General features: G+C 40.6%; 2 protein-coding genes across 6 annotated transcripts in view; both read left to right on the top strand.

Annotated features, from left to right (window-relative positions):
- DOP1B (DOP1 leucine zipper like protein B) overlaps positions 1–14,064 on the top strand; it is a 45,862-nt gene extending 31,798 nt beyond the window's left edge. For 4 of the 5 annotated variants that reach the window (XM_083819987.1, XM_083819989.1, XM_083819990.1 and 1 more), the window contains exons 23-37: positions 203–337; positions 933–988; positions 1,821–1,925; positions 2,012–2,078; positions 3,408–3,549; positions 3,949–4,031; positions 4,257–4,366; positions 6,120–6,266; positions 6,683–6,744; positions 7,703–7,831; positions 8,304–8,440; positions 8,786–8,841; positions 9,334–9,483; positions 9,954–10,083; positions 10,765–14,064. In XM_083819987.1, coding sequence (XP_083676113.1) covers positions 203–337; positions 933–988; positions 1,821–1,925; positions 2,012–2,078; positions 3,408–3,549; positions 3,949–4,031; positions 4,257–4,366; positions 6,120–6,266; positions 6,683–6,744; positions 7,703–7,831; positions 8,304–8,440; positions 8,786–8,841; positions 9,334–9,483; positions 9,954–10,083; positions 10,765–11,025 — 1,770 coding nt within the window. In that variant the 3' untranslated portion in view covers positions 11,026–14,064. Of the gene's footprint in view, positions 1–202; positions 338–932; positions 989–1,820; positions 1,926–2,011; positions 2,079–3,407; positions 3,550–3,948; positions 4,032–4,256; positions 4,367–6,119; positions 6,267–6,682; positions 6,745–7,185; positions 7,230–7,702; positions 7,832–8,303; positions 8,441–8,785; positions 8,842–9,333; positions 9,484–9,953; positions 10,084–10,764 lie in introns of all 5 variants that reach the window. The other variant, XR_014578057.1, reaches the window with a different exon arrangement.
- Positions 14,065–16,866: 2,802 nt separating this feature from the next.
- MORC3 (MORC family CW-type zinc finger 3) overlaps positions 16,867–23,016 on the top strand; it is a 30,078-nt gene continuing 23,928 nt past the window's right edge. Inside the window, exons 1-2 of the mRNA XM_083819991.1 lie at positions 16,867–17,022; positions 21,282–21,354. Coding sequence (XP_083676117.1) covers positions 16,984–17,022; positions 21,282–21,354 — 112 coding nt within the window. The 5' untranslated portion in view covers positions 16,867–16,983. The remainder of the gene's footprint in view (positions 17,023–21,281; positions 21,355–23,016) is intronic.

Consider the following 23,016-nt stretch of genomic DNA (forward strand, 5'->3'; position numbering starts at 1 on the left):
TGCAGGACCCAGCATTTAACTGTCTTCATAAAGGTATTGGGAGAAATCTGTGGGGAATTTTTGCATGGTTGATTTAACTTCTATCATTTAAGTTTTGTTTAAGTAACGATATTTGAGTTGTTACACGGAAAGCTGCTTTTCAGGTTTGTGGTTTGCATGGTACAGTGATCTGACAGATGTGTTTTTTGTTTTGTTTCATCAGATTCTTCCAGTGGCTAGTGCATCGCAGCTTATTCTTGTGGACTTAATATGTGCACTTAACACGTTGAAAATTGATACCATATTACATCTAGTCAAAGAAGTAGTCAAGAAACCATCACAAATCAAGGGTGAAGAGGTAACCAGGAAGATAATTTTGTTTTCTTAATACATTGGAATAGACCTAGAACAACATATGTTAGATGTTGTTAGAAGGAAAGTTACTTTTTAAGTGTGAAATTTTCTTTTGTTCCTGTTATGTTTTCCAGAATGTGGGTTTCTGTAATCAATCAGTGTAAGTAGATTCTTTAGAATATTTTTGCTAGAGAAGTTGCTGGTAATGAAAAGGTGGAGGGTCCTCTTGATATTAGAGATGATGACTCAGTGACATGTTTCTATTCCTTTACCCTTATCTGAACAGTTAGAAGTACTTTATGCTGACTCTATTTTCCATTTGGCTTTCAAGGAAGCCAGTACTGCTGTGATGCATGCCATCATGGGAGCTTCTACAGCTCTGAAAAACTGCAGTGGATATTAGAAGTAATGTGACTACTTTTAAACAGGGGTGCTCTATTAAAGCTCAGAATTCCCTTGTACTGTTGTATAGATAGTTGTATCATGGCTGGTCACCTGCTGGAGTACCAGTGGCTTCTTAGAAGTGTTGTGTTTTCCAGCAGCTTGGGCTTTCTGTTCTTCTGAAAGCAAATAACTGCATTTTTGCTTTTATTTTTCAGAAATCCTCTCTTGTAGATATTCCAATGCTGCAGTTCAGTTATGCTTTCATTCAAAGGTAATTTAGTCATATAAGATCATTTTCTGTTTTACTCAAAGTGTTAGGATAACAGCTAGCATTGCTATTTTCGCTTTACTTTGATCTTCGTGTCACAATGTCACAGAACACCTTTGCGTAGGAAATGGTTGTTGCCACTTCATTGTTACGTGACAGATAGGCAAAATAACTGGGCTATGACATTTTTTTCCATTGATCTGTTGATAATGCCAGTCCAGAAGTCTCATTTCATACTACTAGAGCAATATACTTCAGACATCTAATTAGCAAGACACTTGTGTGTGTTCTTATGACCTTTTGCCTTATTTGGTCTGTGTTTCCAGAGGAATCAATAGAGAACTTCTGCATTTTCCTTCCTTTTCAGAAAGGCACAATAAAATTGCTATGGCTGCAGTCTATGCTGGACATTTAGAGGGTCAGACAGCTGATTGAAAATATTCCTTTAATCAAACTTTTCCTCATATACTTGCCTTTTCTCATATGGATTTATTAGACCGTACAATATACTGTATGCAATAAGCAATGGAGATGAAGTAAGCTGGCAGGCAGTGGAGTTAGATAAACTTTATGCTTTTTCTTTCCCCTGGAAAACCACCACTTTTACAGTGCTGGCATACTGCACGTGCTGCTAGCATTTACGGATGCTAGCGCACACATACAGTGTGTGGCACCAGATACTTAGACCATACTGCTGGATCAGTTAGGAAGGTGCAGGATCTGAAGGGCTGATATCGATGGAAGCTTTTGGGCCACCAAGTTACACATGTATGTTGTTTTTTGCCTTAACTCTTAACTTCTGACTTGGGTGTGTTTGGTGTTCTTTTTTTGGTAGACTGCCTGTCTCAGCCTTGCAGGAGAACTTCCAGTCCTTATTAGGACTTCTGAAGGAGTCTGTGCAGTTGAACTTGGCTCCTCCTGGACACTTTCTGCTTCTCAGGTACTGCATAAGAGAGAAGAAGGCTTATGGATGTTTCAAGTAGACCTATCCAACTGCTAACTCAGATTGAATTGATTTTCCCACAGTACTCTGAATGACTTTGTGACCAGGACACCTACGCTAGAAAACAAAAAAGACCAAAAAGACTTGCAGGTACAGTCTATACGTGTATAACTTTTTCTTCTAGTTCATACATCTGGCACTGTTTAAGTAAAAGTGGAGGTGGCCTGATGTGTACTTTGTGTCTGAGTTCACCTGTCTTTCTAGAATGTTTGAATGTGCATTCACATGTTATAACTTATACCCGGTAAATATGGGAGACATGATGCGTGGGATGTCTCTAACAAAATGTCAAAAATGCATGAAAACACAGTGGCAACTGTGGACTGTTGAAAGCTGTTTTCCCTGGATGATTATATGATTTTTCTCAGAGTTCAAATCATAACACAAATCTGATGGTCATGAGTTCATGTCACGTGGGTAAGTATTGAAATCTCAAAACTATGTAGGAAAATTAGTAGCATAATTTATCCTTGAAGCTCATAGCTGGATTTGGCAACGTAAATGACTATCGGCTCGTGTTTATTTAAAGAAGGGGTGGAGCAGAGCAGGATTCTCTTCCTCTACCAACTGTGGTTTCACTAGAACAATTTAAACACTACACATCTAGGTGCAGTTTTGAGCCAACCAAACGCTTCTTATGAGGTGAGACAATGTTATGGCTATGGTACTTCTGTGTGCCAACACTTTTGTGAGTCTCCACTTCTGCTTCAGAGACTGGCCAGCGAAATGGCAGTCATTATAAAACAGACTGTTTTGCCATCTTATCTTTTAGCTTCTTCACACAACCTCTGCTTTAATTTGGGTACTTGGGATTTGGCTTCCCTAGAGTGACCAGCTTTTCATTTCACTTGGAATAAAATGTGCTAAAACGTGACTATGAATATAGTTTGATGGGCTGTCTGTCTTACCGCTAACATAAAGAATTGAATATGGACAGATGAATTTCCGTAAGACGGAACTCATCCTCACTTAATGCTCTCCAAATATGGAAGGAAGAAAAAGGAACTAGGAGGTTTCAAAACAATACAGGCATCTGTATGCCATTTATGAGGGGCTGAACAATTCAGATATGTCTGTGATGGATGACATCTAATGCAGAAAGTGTGTCAGGACTGATGCTGAACAGATACTGTATTAGTGGTAATGACTCGCATGGAAAATCATTACCAAAACTTCCATGCTAGTCTAACTTGATTTTTTTTCCTGCTTCCCATTTTCATGCCTTGCTTTATTTGAAGTGAGCAGTAGCTTATCTTGAGCACAGATAAGTAAATAGATCAGAGAAGTATTTATGTTTCTAAGATATAAAAGCACCTACTTTTGATCTTCCTAACAAGTTCCATGTAAAAAAGGACTTCACTGGATTGTCCAAGTAACAGTAGGCTTCATCTGATGATGTATTGTCTGGTTATTTTACAGGAGGTGACCCAAAAGATTTTAGAGGCTGTAGGGACTGTTGCTGGTTCTTCTCTGGAACAGACTAGTTGGCTGAGTCGGAACTTGGAGGTGAAAGCTCAGCCTCAGATTTTACCAGATGAGTTCAACGTTGAAGATATGAATGGTAATGTGATTTCATCTGACTTTCCATTGCTTTCTCTCTTCTGCTTAAGTCAGTAAAGAGTACAATGTGTCAGTGTGCTGTTTGTGTGAGAAGGAAGTAATACAGATGAAAGTAAAAATATTCATTGCCCTACACTAACAGTGCCAACTTAAGTGGGTTTACTAAATATCTACATACTGTATGTAATACAGAGGAGAAGTTATCACAGGTGCATGCAATACATGGGACAGAACAGCACGAGGCATGAAGTATGTCATTGTGGCAAGATGCCCAGGAGCATTTCATTGTAATACCAGCATGCAAGAAACAGTTCTGTTTGGGAAGAAAATTAGCAAACAGCAAAATTTAACCATGTCATGTCTGAAGTCAAAACTAAACGATTGATTTTGCCTCTCGTAGATACTTCAGTGGCACCATCGTCAATGGTTTCTGCCTCTGCTCCTTCAATATACAGCGTCCAAGCTCTTTCACTCCTTGCAGAAGTAAGTAGGATCCAGTGTTCCAGTTGCTGTTCTCATCCATGGTTATTTATTGATATTATTGAGCAGAGGAATACATTACGTTTTTCTGATAAACTAAATTGGAGCTTAAATATTTAACGAGGCATCCCATGAGCGCACACATCCTATCTTGAAACACAGCATGTTACTCCCCTTTGTGAGAAATACCTACTATAGGTTTAATGAGACATTCTTTTCATTTTTAAGGTTCTTGCTTCTCTTTTGGACATGGTTTACCGGAGTGATGAGAAGGAGAAAGCTGTGCCATTGATTTCCCGTCTGCTATATTATGTATTTCCTTACCTACGCAACCACAGGTGACTTCTCTCTCAGCACGTCTGATTTTTATTAGGTCTGATTTTGACCACACTGTAAGACTTTTGGTTTTCCTTCTTCTCAGGAATGCCTAATAGTGAAGGGGAACTGTAAAGTTGGAGATCTGAAGTACAAAGTCTCATACAAATAATTTTCTAATTTGGTCATCAGCTGTAAGGAACAGACAAACATGTTCTCCCCTTCCTTTACCTTCCCGTACCATGATCTTTTGATCTAGAAAATTATCTGTAGTCTCCCAAGTGAAAGGAAGTTTCCCTTTGTTGGGGAAACCTTATGAGCCATAGTCCTGTAAAACTGCGCTCAGAGACTGCTGTCCTGAATGACACCCCAGAAGAACTTCAATCTCTGCTCACTGTGGAAAATCTAGGGAATGAGGCACAGTCAGTTAAAATAAACCTCTGAGACTACTTTTCACCACCCTCTTTCTGCTGTTGACACACACGTGCCTCCCAAAGGGAAGAGCACAGGTAATGAGCATGACTACTAGGTAGATTTTGCAACCATTACTTTGCAAAGCTGCTCAGATGTAGAATCAGTGAGCCTGTCAGCTATTCTTAAGTTCTCTGTGCCTTAGTTTTCTGATGATCTTGTAGTTACAGCACAAGGGATAATGGCTTTAAACTAAAAGAGGGTAGGTTTAGATTAGATATAAGGAGAAAATTCTTTACCATGAGGGTGGTGAGGCACTGGCACAGGTTGCCCAGAGAAGCTGTGGATGCCCCATCCCTGGAGGTGCTCAAGGCCAGGCTGGATGGGGCTTTGGGCAACCTGGTCTGGTGGGAGGTGTCCCTGCCCATGGCAAGGGTGGTTAGAACCGGATGGTCTTTGAGGTCCCTTCCAACCCAAACCATTCTGTGGTTCTACAATTTGAATGATGAGCCATCCTCCACAACAGGGTAATACAAAACTTCCCTTTTGGGAGCATATCTTGTATATCCAGTAAGTGTACACTCTGCCCTACCAAACTCATGCAGCAATAGCAGACATTGCTGGGTTTTGCATTGAGTTATGATTCTGTGCTTTTAGAATGATTTTCTTGACCATTCTCTTTGCTGTAATGGACAAACAGAATTCAGGGTAATGATGACTATGTTTACATTAGCAGTTTTGAGCAGTAGTTTAGTTTTGAAGTAAATGCTGTGATTTGTCTCCATTTGGAGGACCTTGACTGCATCCCTTCTCAACTAAAAGTCGTACTCCTGTTAGTCTGAGTGCCACCTCTCCAGCCTGAAACCTGAGTTCCGCCATGGTCAGAGCAGCTGCTGTAACCAGGATTCCCAGGAAGCTGTTTGGTGTCTGTGTCCTCAGCAGAACGAAGGTGCCAGAGGACAAGCATCAGTTCATGGAGGGTCCCTTCTCCATCCTCCTACCAGTTTATGCTTGGGCCCAGCACTCCTTCACTGCTATGCCTTGCCGAACCTGTTGACCAGTTTGGAAATTTTCTTTTGGGGAAGTTTTGAACCACACCTGTAGTGGAGACAGGCAGTGCTGTGAAATGACTAGTCCAAAAACATCTCCCTAAAAAAAGGTACACTGGAAATGTGAGGAGCTTCTGCACAAACTGCTTTGATCAACAGATCTCCTACTGCTATGAGTTATGAGATAATGTAGACATAGCCTACCTGTTACTGAGATAATTTGGTTAAAAATTCTGGGGAAACCAGTTAATTTTCTGAGTACATAAATTTAACTTTTTAAAGATTGATATTTATTATTATTGTTTTCTTCCCCCAGTACCTACAACATTCCTAGTTTTCGTGCTGGTTCTCAGTTGCTCGGCTCATTGAGTGGATACGCCTATACCAAGCGAGCCTGGAAAAAAGAAGTTCTCGAGCTGTATATGGATCCAGCTTTTTTCCAAATGGACACTTCATGCAATCAGTAAGACGTGAGACTGCAGCGCTCCAAGATTCTATTCTATGATTTGCAAAGAAAGGTTTAAAGGAGAATGGGCTAATATTGGAAATTCTCTTTAGTGCATTCTTACAGAATCTAATAACGTTAAAAATGGGGCTCAACAACTTATTATGCTAAATGGGTTATAAACACTTAAATTTTCTTTATGGTGCAGAAGAATAAATGTGTCTCATGCTGATAACTCCCCTTAGTGATTTGAGAACTGCACATGATAGAGCTGAAGGACCTATAATGTAGTATGTGTTAAAATACGTAAGATTCTGCATTCTGAATACACTTTGGAAACTCTTTCCCAGTATGAAATATTTTACAAAATCTTTTGAGGTGAATCTACACCAAAGCTTTCTCTGGTTGTCTAATTCCTTCTATATCTTATCCAGTTGGAGATCCATTATTGATCATCTTCTAACACACGAGAAAACTATGTTTAAAGATCTGATGAGTAAGTACTAGCTACTGCTGACTTATTTCTACATTACTTTGAATTGTATTTGCTTTTCAGCTATTAGTTGTATTTTTAATAATGTATTGATAAAATGCAGAGAATGCTGCGTCTGCATAATTGATCGTTACCAACTTTATTCTCTGCTAAAAACTAAATTGAACAAGTTTCCTAAATTGACTCTGTATTTTGGTAATGTTTAAAACATGCCAAACAATATTTAAAAGTATTTTTGTTCAATAAACATTAATATTGGACTCCTGCAAGCACATTTGACGGTAATTTTAAGTTCTTGAAGTGTGACTGTAGCAACTGTTGCCTGTTAGAAAGCAAGGAGACTTGGGCTAACTCTGCATGCATCTGTGTACTGGATAGAGCTGCAGGAATGTGGTGCACCTGTGCAGAAAACCTTTGAGCAACATGCTTTGATCTCTCATTCAGGCTTGAGGACAGTGCAGAAGAACAAGTCCTTGGGGAAGAGGCAGGTTTGGACCCCTTGAATTTGCCTGGAGCTTTGAAAGAAGCAGAAGCTTTTGTCCCTTTTTCAGACCTTTCTTAAAAGAGAGTAGTTGAAGGGTTACAATGCAGAACTGTCAATTCTTTAATGCACTTTTTAAACAATATATATTTTTTATCTTACCATCTCAGTTTTTGCTCAGTAAGTCTTGAGAGCACTCCTCTATGGATTTAAGAGGCTGAAAAGAGAAGGAGATTCATGCATGTTAGGACTGAGACGGCCTGAAAATACTGGGCAGCCTCATTTGAGCTGCAGTGTTTGCTTCATGTAATTTTCCCACTAGTGTGAGTAGATCTGGATCAACATCAATACATTATTCCAATCCATAGACCTAAAGAGAGTTTATATTTTTAAAATATCTCAGGACATTGAAATTATTTTAATCCCAAATCACAATAAGTCTTTATATGGTAGATAAGAAGTAATTCTTGTATGTTCTAGATATGCAGAGCAGCGCCTTAAAACTCTACCCAAGTTTTGAGCAAAAAGCAATGTTGTTAAAGCGGCAAGCTTTCGCTGTCTTCAGTGGAGAAACTGATCAGTATCATCTGTATCTTCCTTTAATACAAGGTAAAATTTGTGGTCTTTTCATCTGTCTTTTTTATTCAGCTGTGATACATACATAAATTGTGTTAGAAAGGAATGTCATACTTCCATTTTTTAAAAAGAGTTCTTAAAATTTATCATACTATGAATCTCTGAATTCTACCAAAAACAATCTCATTAAGAGAGAGACAGGAATCTGCATAACCAAAGCCTTTGGCCTAGAAATATAAATGGAAACAGGATTATTTTGTGGCAGTCTACCAGCCACTCTTAGGTTATTGTTCCCCTCAAATGTCAGTTTTGACATAATTTTGTCCAATATAAAAACCCCTATGTTTTCAGACTTCTTCTGAATGACATACTTGTTAATAGAGTGCAAGGGACTGAACCTGAAAGCAAAAATTTTATCCTGTCACCTTCTATATTTTTGATTTCCTGAAACAACACGTGTTCAAGAAAATAATACTTTTCTTCACTTTTTGAATGTTTATTTCAGAGCGACTGTCTGAGAACCTCCGGGTTGGACAGACTTCTCTAGTTGCCGCACAGATGTTTCTCTTCTTCAGAGTTCTTTTGTTAAGGATTTCTCCTCAGCATCTAACCTCATTATGGCCAATTATGGTGACTGAATTGGTAAGGAATAAGTAGTAACTTGCAACTAGTTTGTCTTTGTTGTTTGCATTTTGTCTTTTTCTTCTTCTCAGATATACCCATTGTTTGAAAAAGGAAGTGTTTTCAGAGATCTACATTAGTTTGATAATTTGGGAAAATAATTAACATTGTCTTTAGGAAATACCTTTTTGACTGATGTTGCTGTTGTTGCTAATGTAGTGTCTTGCATGACTTAATAATTTGTTTCAAGTCATGAAAGTAAACCAAGAGCTTGCTATTTCTTATTTTACTTACACTACTATATTTTTTAACGGTTGAGTTGTATGAACATTTCGGCATCCCCATAAATTATTTATTTATTTAAAGATTCAGACATTTCTACAACTGGAAGAAGATTTAACTGAGGAAGATGAACCATCAAAGTAAGAATTACCATTTCTCTGATGAAAGCTTGTGAAACTTGTGAAAGCTGTTAGCAATTGTGCTTGCTCTGTATCTACTTTTTTTAAATTTTTCCTCAGGGATAGAAAAGAGACAGCAGGACGTTTTGTAATTGCAGTCATGTATTTCTGGCACTGGTGAATCAGTTTAGGATTTTTTTTTCAGCAGCTAAAATAGTTCTAGATGCAAAAAATGGTACTTAATAGTTGCATACAAAAATAGAAGAGATGCAAAGTAAGTGTTTTGGATATTTAACATTTTGACATTTTCTTCTGAATATTTTAGATACCAGTTTTCTGCTTACACCCTCTTCTTATATTAATCCCAGTGTTAATACAGACAAAAAAAATAAGGCTTTTATTGCACACAGATACAGGTGCACATTTGTGTAAACGTAGATGTTTTCCTTTGGCTTAATGAAAAATGTTGGATTCGTGTTTTAATTGTGCATTTCTCAATTGTAACTAACACAGAAGCAACAGCAAAATAAGCAAACAGAAAGTCTCAGGTGATGGCAGTGGATCTGACATCCAGCAGAATGAGCTGTCCTTGTACTTATCAGCTTGTAAGTTTTTGGACACAGCACTTTCATTTCCACCCGACAGGATGCATTTGTTTCAAATGTAAGTCTTCTAATTGCTTAAGTGTTCTCCAAGTCATATCTGTTCTTGTCATTTAAAGTAATTTCAGATATATTTTTTTCTAGAGTTAATTTTTCCATTTGTTCTGTTTACAAGTGCAAACATTGATGCAAGGATAAAAGTAATTTGGGGTATTTAGAAAAACACTTTGGTCTTGTCAGTGTAAGAGGATTTTTACTTCATTTGAAGATTCCCTCACACAGAAAAATGTAGAGAAGGGAAAAACAGAGATTGCTCTTCGTTTTCCCTTTGCATACACTTGGGGATTTTTTGGAGCTGGTTGCATTTAAGTACTGACAGTAACTTCCTTGTTCATTAAGTTTGGCTCTGGTGATAGCACAACATTATACGTATGACAGCTCTGTGAACGAACCAGTGCTCTGCTAAACTACATGTGATTCAAATGGAATTTTTCTACCTGTCTTCTTATCAATGTATTCGATTTGTTTCAGGTACAAATGGGCATTTGTCCCAGAGGTGGACACAGAGTCATCTGATGTGACTTCTCATTTTGTAGAAAATCATCAAGAATGCAGACCACATATAATCAGAATCATGGATCTGCTAAAGAAGAAATATGGGGTAAAGAAAAAATGCTTTATTTGAGTCCCTTTTTTTTTCTTTTGAAGCTGTTAACTTTTCTAAATAAGTGGTAAGCTTATAAGTTAGGCAAGAGGTTTTTAGATATTATAATAATATTCCTGGGGCTTTTAAAAATGCATCTGCTTGCTTTCATAAATAGTTCCTGAAGATGTCAGATTTCTTTTGAGTGTGGAGTGGCAATTTTCCTTGTTGTTCCCTTAAATCTGCCCACAGGTTTAAACAATTTGTCTCAGACAGACAGGACTGGTATTTATGAAAACAGCATGCTGTTCTTTGGCAAAAATAAAAATGCTTACCAAAATAGCATTTTAAATTACCATTAAGGTTTAGGAGTGATACTTACAGAAAAAAGGAATAGGGGCATTACTTGGTATTTATGAGTTAACTCTATATTCTGCAGCTGTTTGATATGTGTTTCTAAAGGCTAGTCTAGATTGGCAGGATTCTGAAAGTGTAAGACTTTCATTTAATGGCAGCTCAAACCTGAATGTAAAAATAACTCAGTGTAGCATCTATACAGTTTATATAGTGATAGAGCTGCAGGCTGTGGATCTCTCAGTATAAAAACAAGTGTATAGTACAGGCTTCAAATAAGCCATATTTAGTAGAACATTGTGTCAGTACAGAAATGTTGGTAAACCTTGGTTTGCATGCTTACAGGAAACAAACAACACTAACGAGGGAATTTCCAAGAGGCACAGATTTCCTCTTTTGAACTTCCGCACTATATCAAGCATCACCCAGCTTATGCCCTTCTTCAAGACTCTGTGTTGTGCATTTACAACAAACGGGAGTGAATCCCAGCATTCACGTACTTCTGCACCTCTCTCTGTGGACTACGTTGGCAGTAATGGCATAAAGATCTTGCAACAGCTTGAAGAGAGCGTTGAATGTGACTTCCTTGAAAACATGGAAAGTTAAGCTGCATGTCAGATGCTTCACTTGTGGTGGATAAATAGCAAAAAAGATATATATATATATATATATATATATATATATATATATACTGCAATTCTTCTCTTTTTTTCGCCAGTTTTGAAACTACATTTGGGGTTTCTTCCTGCTTTTCTGCAGTGTACTTCTTTCCAGTTGGTGTTAAAAAGAAGGATTCTTCAGTTTCTGGGGAGACGGGAAGGAGGAAGTGCAGTGTAGTAGTAATTTACCATTGTTACTGTATTCTTTTACTTGTTTTCAATGTGAAGGATTAAAAAGATATTGTAAATAATGGAAGAATATTTTTGAGTTGGTGAAGGTAGCAACTCTACCGTTTTATCCAGCAACTTCTCAAGTAAGTACTTTAAACTACTTTTGGAACTGTGTTCTGAAAGTAAATTTGAGGAAAAAAAATAATATTGCATGTCAGTGTACAATCAGTTTGCAGAAGAGCCATTTCATGATGTTAAAGCCCCCTTCTGTTACTCCTTTCTTTAACTTGTCCCAATGCTTACCAACTTCTAAACAAATAATTTAAATTTCAAACAGATGTATTTTATAAGTCTTTGCATTGTGCAAATAACTGCAAACTTATCATGTTTGTAATTTCAGCTTTGTATTATAATAGCATTCTTCAGGATTAGTGATTCCTAAATAAAAAGCAAACACATGCATAAAAGGCAAACCTATGCAGTAACATTTTATAATTTGCACTACTTTGAGGGCTTTTGATTTTAATTTGTTTATTAAGAATATTCTAATTCAGTTTTTAAGTGAAAGAACTTTTGTTCTTTCAGCGCTTAAGATCACTTTGCAACTTGTGAAATGCAGTTAAATGAAGATAATCCTGTAAAAATATAAATTGCTGTAGCCTGACAGCCTAATTAAAGTGAAAAGAAAATTCATTTTTTAAAGGACACTTTTTATACAAACAGATGTATTTGGCTGTTCCTAGGTGTTAACAGAGGTCGGGAGGTCATTCTCAGTGCCATGACTACAGTAATGTTCCATGTGCAGCTTCTTCTGGTGCTGCACTGCTTCCACCATCCAGGACGGGGAAGAGAGTGATTAGTTCTGCCACCAAACAGTGAGGAGGTGGACTCCACTGAATTTTTGTATTTAGTGGGTTTTCTGATTGAATTTGCAATGCTGATTTGTCTGAGAGGGAAGTTTGTCATAGTTTTTGTGGTGAAAAGCTTTGTCTGCTCTTTTATTTAAACACCTTTGTTTCTAGAGAAATGGGTTTGTTAGATATGCCTGCAGACTGGTACGTGCTTCTTGTGTTATTTGGAACACCACAACTGAGGTAAATGTACTTGGTATTGGACTTCATCATTATTGTTTTCTTTTTTTTCTAATTAAAAAAAAAAAATGGAACATGCTAAATGAATGGTTTAATGTCATTGGGTCATGAGGTCAGGGATTTTTGCAAAACTCACACAAGAAAGACAATGTTATTCTGCAGTGTTTTTTACCTATGGATGTATGAGTCCATCTTTGGATTATAAACTAAAACTATGAAATGCTGAAAAACATGCTTTGCTGTGATAATACTGTAATACTGTATGAAGGTAACATTATAACAGGCTTATGCTAAACTTAGTTTCTGTGAATTTTTACAGTAAGAAAAGTAACAGACGAGTGTAATATTGTGTAGTCACTAGACTAGGAATGTGAATTACTTGTATTCATGTAATTTATTAACAATCTACTGCTGTTGGAATAAGCACAAGTGCAAAAAAAATTGTTTTTAAGCATCACTTGAAAGTTGGAGCAGGATATTTTTAAAATAATTTTGTTCATTACTTTCATAAATACAGTGATTTTTTAAAAAAGAATATTGCTGATACTCAGGATGACTTGGTAGTTTTACTTGCAGCTTTCTATTGGTTGCATTCCATACTTAGGGACTTCTTTTAAAATTATGATGATCTGCTGTTAAAAATCTAAGACAGCTTTTTGCCACTGAACCTTTTGCTTTGCGTTCTCCTATACGCTATAAACCCGTGTCTTCACTTAGTTTCCTCACTAACTAAAGGTGGTGAAGCAGTAACTTAGACGGAGGGTTTTGTCATCCTTCCCTTTGAAAGGGAATGTCCCATTCTGGCTGCATGTACTTGGGACGTGCAGGGGATCAAACATCAGTTACTCCTCTGTCCCGCCACCCAGGCAGTGGTGGTGAGCATTAAAACTAGAATCTGTGACCTAGGAGCATAGAGCTCTCTGACTTCTAAGATGATGTTACCTTCTACGAAAATACCACCTGCTTCTTCTCTCGTGCCTTCTGTGCACACTTTTGCCTTTGTTCTGTGGTTCTGCAGATTGCTGCTTTAAATGGCCTCAGATATTTGGCTTGCAGAAGCATTCTACTGAAGCAGAGTCTAATTCATCAGAGGAAAAAGTCTTCTAAACTTAGTAAATAAGCAGATCTTGTGTCATAAAAGGGATATGGACAAGGAGGAAAGGGCTCTAACTAAAACAGTCCTACTTGGGTGGCAGAAGCTTGCAGCTAAATAGGTCTAAAGGTATCTCTAATACTTTAACTTTATTCCTTTTCTATATGGGACTGACTGTGGCCATTTTAATTTTTACACTACTGCTGTTAAATCCACAGGAAGGAGGAGGTTGTACTACTCTAAAACTGGTACTACCAAAGCCGTCTGGGTTAACTGTGGACACATCTGAAAAACTTTAGCCTCAAACTCAGTACCAAGAGTTGGAGAGGAAATGCCTCTTCTGTGTTGTGTAGTTTTTGCTTGTTTTCAGAATAACTAAGCTTAGCTTTCCCTCTTGGATACTTCAGCTTTGGGATAGCATAGCAACAGTGCATGATACGTAGAGGGAAAAGTATTTAAATATTCACAAGAGTTTCCTTTTCCTGAAGGGAAGAAAAATACAGTTGGTGCAACCAAGATAACTGCCAAAGAATAGCAGAACTTTAAATACGGAGCATTGAATAATGGTTGTGTGTTCTGTACTACATTTGAATGTAATTCTTCTAATAATATTAAATGTTATTTTGAAATACCTCTTCAAATGCAGTTCTCATTTTTAGACTACCTTTACTGCTCACAGACCATCTCTATTTTTTCTCTGACCCTGTAAAAGCTCTCAAATTTGCACTCAGTGCATGATGGCTTAGTCTGGATCCCTGCAGTAGTGTCTCTGGGCTGGCCCATGCACATCCCCACAGGGAAGGACTGCACCACCACCTCCCCAGTCTTCTCATCACAAGCCCCTCCAAAGTCCCCATCATTCACATTCCTGATCTTTTCACCCAGTCCTGTGCTGCTGGGACAAGTTTCCAGGATTTCTGCACCCTGAAGAAGCAAGTGGAGCTAGCTGATGAAGGAAGTTGCTGCTGCAGCATCAGAGGATCGCTGCCCAAGCGGCTGACAGGCACTGGCCGCCTGTTTGGAGGAAGTGCCTCTCCCCAGGGAGTTAGGGGCTGCTGCTGCACAGTGCCTTCATTCTCTGTGCACCAGAGATTTCGGAGTTTCAGGCTCTATGCTTTCGTATATTCAGGTTAAATACCCTGAAGGTACTGCCTCTTCATTTGGAAGGAAGAGAACTCTTCTGTACAACTGAGCTTGAGAAGGCCTAAGGCTAGAGAAGCATGGTTTCAATGACTTTGATGTATAAGCTGCTTTTCACATTTCACCCTTTCTCCTGAGTCTTTGCACGTCTTTTGTAAGGTAGAGCAATGTATCTTGCACCTGAAAAGCTGCTAATGTTTGGTTATACTGGGTATTTAGAAAATCATTGCAGTATGTTGCATGTTTGCTGAGAAATGCTGTAGTATAGGCTAATTTAGTAATACTGAGGCACTGAATGCCTCCTAAGTACCTGTTTAATCAAATAAAAATCAGCAGGGCTGGCCATTTAGGTTTGGCAGTAACAACACACCTCCATCTTTTGCAATTACTATCCCAGGGCAGCTTACCCACTTATTAAATGATGGCTGTCTCCTGATGCTCCGTTTCCAAAAATTCAGCAGGAGCTAATGGCAGCCGTGACTGCCCAGCAGACCAGGTCTCTCGGTTCCACTCCTGCAAACAGAGCAAAGGAGTGGCAGGAGCAGGCTGATGGAGAAAAATGGTTGTTCGAAACTGATGGCACTTCCAGGTAGAGGAGCCTGAGGTATGTTTTCCATGATAACTCCCAGAGCAGGGGCCTTCACTGCAACCCCAGGGCTGCCAGTAACTCCTTTATGTTTATGGGAAGGCTTGCTAGGCCCCACCTCAAAAATAAATAAATCATGAATTACAGGCTTTTGTTGAAGAAAGCAGGGGAAAGCATTTCAAAGTCTGTTGAAGGCTTTTCCTCAGCAAAGGGTGAGTGGCCTGTCAGGTTTTAGACACCAGGAATTACTGTATCTCAGGCTTTTATTTTGAACCTTTTCTCCTGTGATGCGTACCCATATCTGTGGGTGGGTGTTTGTTTTTCTCTGCAACCAAAATAATAGCTCCTTTCTAACAGCACAAATTTGAGATTATAGAATGAAAACCTGGGAAGGTGACAAAAGGAGCTGTAGAGCAACACACAGCTTGATTACAATAGCCACCAGGGAGCTTCCCAGCTATAAATGCATGTAAAACTATTGGCTATTTAAAGTTCTCCAGGAAGAAAAATTAATAGTCTGGACTCAAGGTAAGTAGCCCTGCACTGCTCAAAATACCTGCAAATAGCTGAAATAGAGTAACTTTGATGAAACACTTGAGGAATTTTCTGTGGGTAAATACTACATGAAGTATGAATTCTGGCCTCTAGTCCTCTTGCATTTTGCAGATGTTACCTGTATGCAACTTGATAGAATACAGGTGGTGCTAAACCTTCAATCAGGGAGGCTCGTGCTGAGTGTACTCCTTTACGCAGTCTTTCTTAATTGTCTGACTTGCTTCATAAATAAAGGCACTGGAATTTGACCTCAGTGCTGTTTTTGACAAACACAGGCCAGACCCAGTTGGAAAAGGGGGAAGGGAACTGTGCAATCTTGGTTATGCAAGTGTATCTGACAGAGCAGCTGCGGTGAGCAAGGGCAATGAAAGCCATCTGATCAAACTTTTGGTTCTTATCTTGCATTCTGGGGCTTGCAGCTGAGCTTGTTCTGCTGGACAAAAGCAAACAGTTGCAGGTAGCAGGACACGGCATTCGCCATTATGCATTACTCCATCTCAATTATGCATTTAAAGGGTGTGCTCACCAGCTAACCAGAATTACACTTCTGATCAGATCAGAACAGCTGCGATCCAATGCTACAGCTGCAGGAGAGAGCGTGGAGCAGCAGCCTGGCAGCCTCTGCTGCTATGAACTCTGCACTTGCAGCCTTTACCTTGGGGTTTTATAGGACTCGTTCCTCCCCAGGCTGTGTCAGGTAAGCAGGAGCCCAGCAAACCACAACAAGGAGAGGCAACACCTGGGTTACTTCACGTATGGGGGGGGGGGTTCTGACAGATAAGGAAGCTCGAGGCAGCACCTTTCTTTTACAATAATTGACAGCTTTATTAATTACGTTTTGCTGACTCGGTGAGGTCTTTAGATCATGTGGGCGCGTGTTTCTTAACTAGCAGGGCCAGAAAAGGCTCACGAAGTTAGCTATTTTACTCGGAGGAAAAAGGGGGGCAGTGTCAGCCCCCAGCCTCAGAAACGGGCATTTAACACAGGCAGGGGCGGCTGGGGCTGGTTTGGAAACCAGGGCACGAAACGTTTGGGGCAGCTCTGCCCAAAAACAGGGAGAGAAAAAAAAAAAAAAAGAATAAAAAAGAAAAAAAAAAGCGCAGAAGCCCCCGTCCCGCCCTGTCCCTCAGGCGGGGCGCGGGGCGGGGCCCAACGGCCGCCCCGCCCCTGCCCGGGAGCCGTTCGGCTCGGCCGAGCCGGAAGTGCGCGCGCTGGGCGCTCCCCGCCGCCCCCTCCTCGCCCGGCCCGGCGCTCGCTGCGGCCCCCAAGATGGCGGCGAAGACGCAGGGCGGCATCCGCCTGAGCGCGGTGAGCGGCGGGCGGGCGGCACCGGGCCGCCTCCGAGCGGCCCTGCAGGGCACGGGGGGGCTCCGAGGGGAGCCGGGGAGCACCGGGGGAGGGCGGCGGGGGAGGAGGGGAGGAGGGGAATGGGAGCGGGGAGGCCGAAAGAAGGGAGCCCCCTCCGGGTTGTCGCGCTCGGCCGGGGCCAGGAGATGGCGGCGGGGGCCGGGGCCGTGTGTGGGGTTGGGGCGAGGCCCCGCGCTCGACTCCTTAGCGCCTTGGGAGTGAAACGGGGTGTTTGTGGCTTTCGGCGTGTGTGTTGTGAGTTACCCTCCGAATCGTAAATACCGCTAGCTCAGAGCCTTGCCATCCAATTTGGGGTGGAATCGTACGCTAAGGAACTCCTCAAACGTCAGGAAAATCAGACGTTGGTGTCTTCCTAGCGCTCCTTGAGTTGCCTTAAGTGCCGTGGCTGCAGAGGTTATCTGCAAATGTCATCTGCCTGAAGCTCAGGAACGGCACTTTCGTTTTGGCCCTCTAATTGTTGCGAGTGTTTTTGAACTCCACAGCTTGTCTGAGATGTTTTGTTAGGGAAGGGCTCGCCTAGCTTTTCAGCTTTTCCTGCTTTGGAAAAATAAAAAAAATTAGGTGTCCCCTTGTTTTAGTGGTTTTCTTAAGGGGGGGGAAGCGCACCAGCATTAATACCTGTTCTTGCAAAAACTACACGATACAGGCCAGGCTGCAGTTTAAAACTGATCTTACTTTAGCAAACTTTAGAGATGAGAAGTCTCTGCTAGAATTGGTGCAATAGATAAGTTTCAGAGTTATATTTAGGGTGCTGTTTGCTTTTCTTTTTTTTTTTTTCCATCAATAGTCATGACTTTAAACATGCATTCAGTGCATTTTCAGTGAAAGCTGTGATTTCTCCTTAGATTTTCAGTAAAGAAATGAAGCAGCTGATACCCTTTCCGGTTTGCTTATTTTTAACAGAGCCTTTTATACAGTTGGGCACTGTCTTCCAGCACAGAATGACACAAAACTGACAGTCACAATCTCTTCTGTCAGCAGCTGTGCTTTAGAAATACGTTGGGTTTCACCAAAATATTTCCATTGGTTTCAGAAGCGTGCATGAACTGCGCAGGTAGAGCGAGCAGGCCTGGCAGCTCGTTCCCACCCTGGCATTTTTCTCTTGCTGTTGCTCTGGTAACGTTTTTTTTTCTCAGTTGCGCGATGAGACAGATCAGGAAGTGATCCAGATTAAAAATAAGATTTAAAAAATTAGTTTTATTTTGGAGTGATGCCATGATGTGGTTCGCTATGTTATCATGCAACTGTGCTAGCATAACTGGCAGGGAGGAGGAAGGCATGTAACAGGAAAGAAAGAAGCAACCAGGTGGAAGAAAAGTAGGAGGAAGAGAACGGTAGTGGGGCTGTTCCCCCTAAAGTTGCAAAGTACTTATAAAATACAAGGCTGTTTGTTCAGTAGTTACGTTATTTGTGCGTGACTTATACTCTTTAAGAGATGGAATAGTTCCATTTTTCTTGGGACGCTAACATTCCCAAAGCTGCCTGTCATTTTCAAAGGTAAGCTGCCTTGTTCTTTAATATTTGCTCATCGTAATGTACATGAACTGTACGCGCAGTTTGAAGGAGGTGGAGGTTTAGCTCTGTGTTCTGAAGGGATTTTGCTGCGCTTGCTTTCAGGATAAAAAATGAAGCAGCTAACCAAAACCCACTTGCTAACAAAATCTATTGGGCCCAGCATTCAGTGCAGCTGGATCACCTCAGCTGCAGTCATACTAAAATAGCCCAAAGTGAGCGTTCACCTGGGGAGTAACTTTCATACTGTATTCGTTGGAAAGGCAGTTATTCATAACGCTAATTAAAGTAGCGATTTGATGAAATGAAGTGTTGGGGACAAAATGGGCTCCAGTGATTCTTGCCGAGCTCTCCCTCAGTTGTGGTGGCAGCCAGCTGGATGTGCTCTGAAGCAAGCTAGGGAGCTAATGGCCTTACAGCGCTTGTCTCCATTTTTTTAAAGCTGTTTTTGTTGCGTATCGGTGTTCCGCAGCCCTGCATCAGCAAATGGTGCTGTCTGCTGGGAGGCAGATGTTCCCACTAACCACCCTGGGGGATGCTCGCCTTTTGCTGGTGGAGCTTGAGAGCCAAGAACCAGTTTCTGATGGTTCCCATGGCCACATCCGTATCTTCTAGTTTCCCGTAACTGTTCACATTCCCGCCATCGCATATCACGTTTCAGCCTTTTTCAAAACCTTACCAAATGAAATAGTGTCCCAGGAGACCGGCATATGTTTGTTTATAAGAGATGGGGTTTCCTTACGATGCTATTCTTCTCAATGTCAGTTGCTAGTACGCAGCAGTGAAATGCAGGATGGAGAAGCGCTGCATTACTCAGGCTCTGCGTGAAGAGATGTTCTTGCTGTGCCCACATACGCTTTGCTTTGTGGAAAAAAGGACATTTGGCTGTAAGGGTCAGTTTTAGTGGTGCCGAGGCTCTTTCTTTCATCAGTGTTACTTGACCAGGGGAGGGCCACAACTTTGAATTCACACCTTCCGAAACTACAGTCAGGACTTTTTTCCAAGTCCATATTGCTGAGGTTACAGTGCCAGCAGTTACTGCGGGGGTCCCAGTCTACCTTCTGCGTGACAGAAGTCTCTCGCTGGCTAGCAGCAAAGAAATATTTTAGCAGTGAGCTGAGCAAATGCTAAATATTTGAATGTGTACCTGTGTGGGGGTGGTTTTGTTTGATTTTTTTTGTTTGTTTGTTTTGCATTAGTATCATGTTTCGACAAGGAGGGATTTAGGGTTGGGGGGGGAATCCAGTTGTTCCTGGTGTATTTTGATTATCATCATCATCTTAGAAAGCAAAGGAACAAATGCTGCCAGCACTGTGAAAGGTTGAAGTGAAGAGAACAGCACAGATCTTTAGATCTGCTGACCCATGATATGGTACAGAACGAAACTGAAAGGTCTGTTTGAGCACGTGCAATGGTATAAGTGAGGCTCCCAGTGCTTGGCTTGATGCCATCTTCATGTTAGATTCTGAATTACTTGTAAGCATCTGTTACGCACTTCAAAGGAGCACAGTGACTGGGGCTGGTTCAATTTACCGGAGTTTATAAAAGTGGGATTTTAAAACACAGATGGCAGTGAAGAATGTAGAGCCCACTCGTACTTGCATTCTAGCTCGGTGGAGAAATACAGGGGTTAAGCTGCGGTCTGAAAGTGTGCTCTGCGCTCCTTGTGACCTTTGAATCAAGGTGAGATTTCTTGGCAATTTATGTTGATCCGAACCAGGGCTGCTGCTGCGTTCCCACCATGGCACTTGGCTCGCTGCTATGGAACTTGCTCTTAGCATTATTCTTCTCGCCGATAAGCGAACTTGGAGACGTGAAGTTGTTGCTTGCTTTTATTTAGACCTTACTAATTACATGAAAGTGATCGTCAGTGTAGTAGTTCTGTAAAATGTAATAAGTGAGGATATGGATGCACTTTATATATAAAAACAGAAAATATTTTAAAATATGGATTATATTTTCTGATGCAGCTGCACTGTACAAGGGTTATTTCCAGTGTTATGTATTCATAGGTACTGCTTTTTGTGAATATGACTGTGCCAGTAAGGCTTAAGCATATATATGCACCAGGTTTGTGTTAAAGGCCTTGTAAAAGTATAATTACAGATATTCTAAGTGGTAATGCAAATACAGCTATCACTTTCAGCAGTTATACTTCCCCCAAACATTGCATCAACAAATCCTGAAGTTATATGGATATCTACTTCTGGTTTTCATGTTCTTTTGATCTAGGTGACTGTGTACAAACCCAGGCTCTCATGAATTACTTGAGAATACTTTTGTCACTGACATCTGTAAGATGTGTCCAATGAGCGTGTATATTTATTTTGCATGTTGTCGTCTAATCCAAGTAGTGGCTGCATTCCTGTGGTTGCATCTGATCATAAGTGAGGCTAAAATGTCTGAGCTTGAATTGCCAACAGTATAAACTGCTAGGCTGAGAAAGTCTGATGGGTCCCACTAACAGGTGATTCTGATCAACATAGGCAAAAGGAGCAATGAGATAGCAAGTCACTGAGGGTATTTGGTGCTGTTCCCTTTCCCAGATCCATACTTGTGCTTTAAGGTTTACATTTTTAATACGTGAGCGCTTGTGTTTCTGTTGCTAGTTTTGGACTAAGGCTTTGATGTTTTTTGTAACTCGTTGGAGAACACAAACTAATGACATTGTTTCTGTTTTATTTCAGCTTTGTCCAAAGTTCTTGCATACCAACTCCACTAGTCACACCTGGCCTTTCAGTGCAGTTGCAGAACTTATAGGTATGTGGATCACTAGTTGCCTGAGTACTTGATTGTAATACTTCTTTTTCTTGTTGTAAAACTTTTTTTTTTCCTTCAGGTAAGGAAACCCTGTTGTTATCATTCAGAATCTTATCAAAATCTTGTCTGGGTACAGTCAGACAGATTGACTTCATTCTTTCTTGACAGCATGTGTACTACCTGACATCTGTTGCGGGGGCCTTTTAGGACTTGGTATTTTCTTCTTACTGAGTTTATTGAAACTTGCCAAATGCAGAGGACAGTGGGGCCAAGAGAATCCTTTCTTTTCTAGTCCACCGAATGCAGGCCTATTGCTCTTTGCTGTTCCCAGGCCCAAGCAGCAGTAAGATTGAGCACAAATTCCAAGGATGTGCCTGCGCACTTACGTCCTGTACAGACACTGCTGGCGACAGGCAGATTAGCACAGATCGAAGGATGATAGCTCTGCAAGAACCCACGTAAACACAAAATGTGAACTGACCAAATGGCCTTATTCTGTTCCTGTTTGATGGTTAACCACGTTTAAATTTTTAGTGGCACATGCGCGTTATTCTTGGTCACTTAGCTCTCATATTTACCCACATTTCTGGGTATTTTGCCAGGACCTGGAGTCCTTCCAGTTACTGTGTCCAGACCCTGGGCTTTTTACCAGTCTCTGGTTTAGACCTTGGATCTCTGCAGTTTCTGGTATCTTCCAACTTTTTGACTTGTCCCTCTTCAGGTTTGCTAGCAGAACAAATGCGTACAGGCACACATTCAGATTAGAGAGCACACTCATGTAGGAAATAGAAATAAAGTTTAGTAAGAATGTACAACAGAGTGGCAAAGGTTCCAACCACAGAAGTGTACTGAACAGCTTTCATGCAGTCAGCCTGTGTTATTCCCACTCTTCCCTCGCCTCCGTTATCCTGTGCATTTTTTCCATCCATTTGGACCTTTCCCTTTCCTTCACTTCAGTGCTTCCTGAAAATATCCAACAGCAATTTCTGCACGTTGACACAGTATTCCTCAAACATCCTTATTTTATTCTTTTGGATTACAAAATTTCTGGCTGAACATCTTCAGGGTTATACTTGAGTGGTTCCTTTGAATGGTTGGTCCATCGGTGTCCTAAGAATCCTGGTTTTTGTAATGGTCTCTGTCTGCTGTTTGTAGGGGTTTGAGTGTGTTTGATATATTAACTCCTGTTTATCGTCTTGCTTTTTATTTTGAATAGCCGCTAACTGGATATTCTCAGAGTTGCATGTTTCCTGAGTTGGGGAATGATTAGCTTACTTTCTCTAACTAGTCCCTTGAAATAAAGGCGTGGTATGGAAAGACTTGCTCGGCTTATCAAGCAGTTTGCTTTTGCCAAAGGGAGCAGCTCTTCTGGTCACATTCTTTAGCTTCCTATGCTCTAGTTTTGTCAGTTCTTAAGCCAGAAGAAAAGTAACCTAACAAAAGAAAGAAAATTTTCTGCTAGATAAAGGGAGAGTTGTCACAAGGAAACAAGAACCACATGACTATGGAAAGAACTAGCTGTTTTGGTGGTAAGTCATGACTGACATGTTAAGTCATTTAATCTGTTTTATGCCATGCCATACCTGGCTGGAATTAACAGATTTGTGCTGTGCAAGGCTTGTGAGCTTGCCTTCTTCCTTCCTTTGCCTCTTTTGTCATTTG

The sequence above is a fragment of the Anser anser genome (assembly GCF_964211835.1).
Source record: "Anser anser genome assembly, chromosome: 1".
NCBI lineage: Eukaryota > Metazoa > Chordata > Aves > Anseriformes > Anatidae > Anser > Anser anser.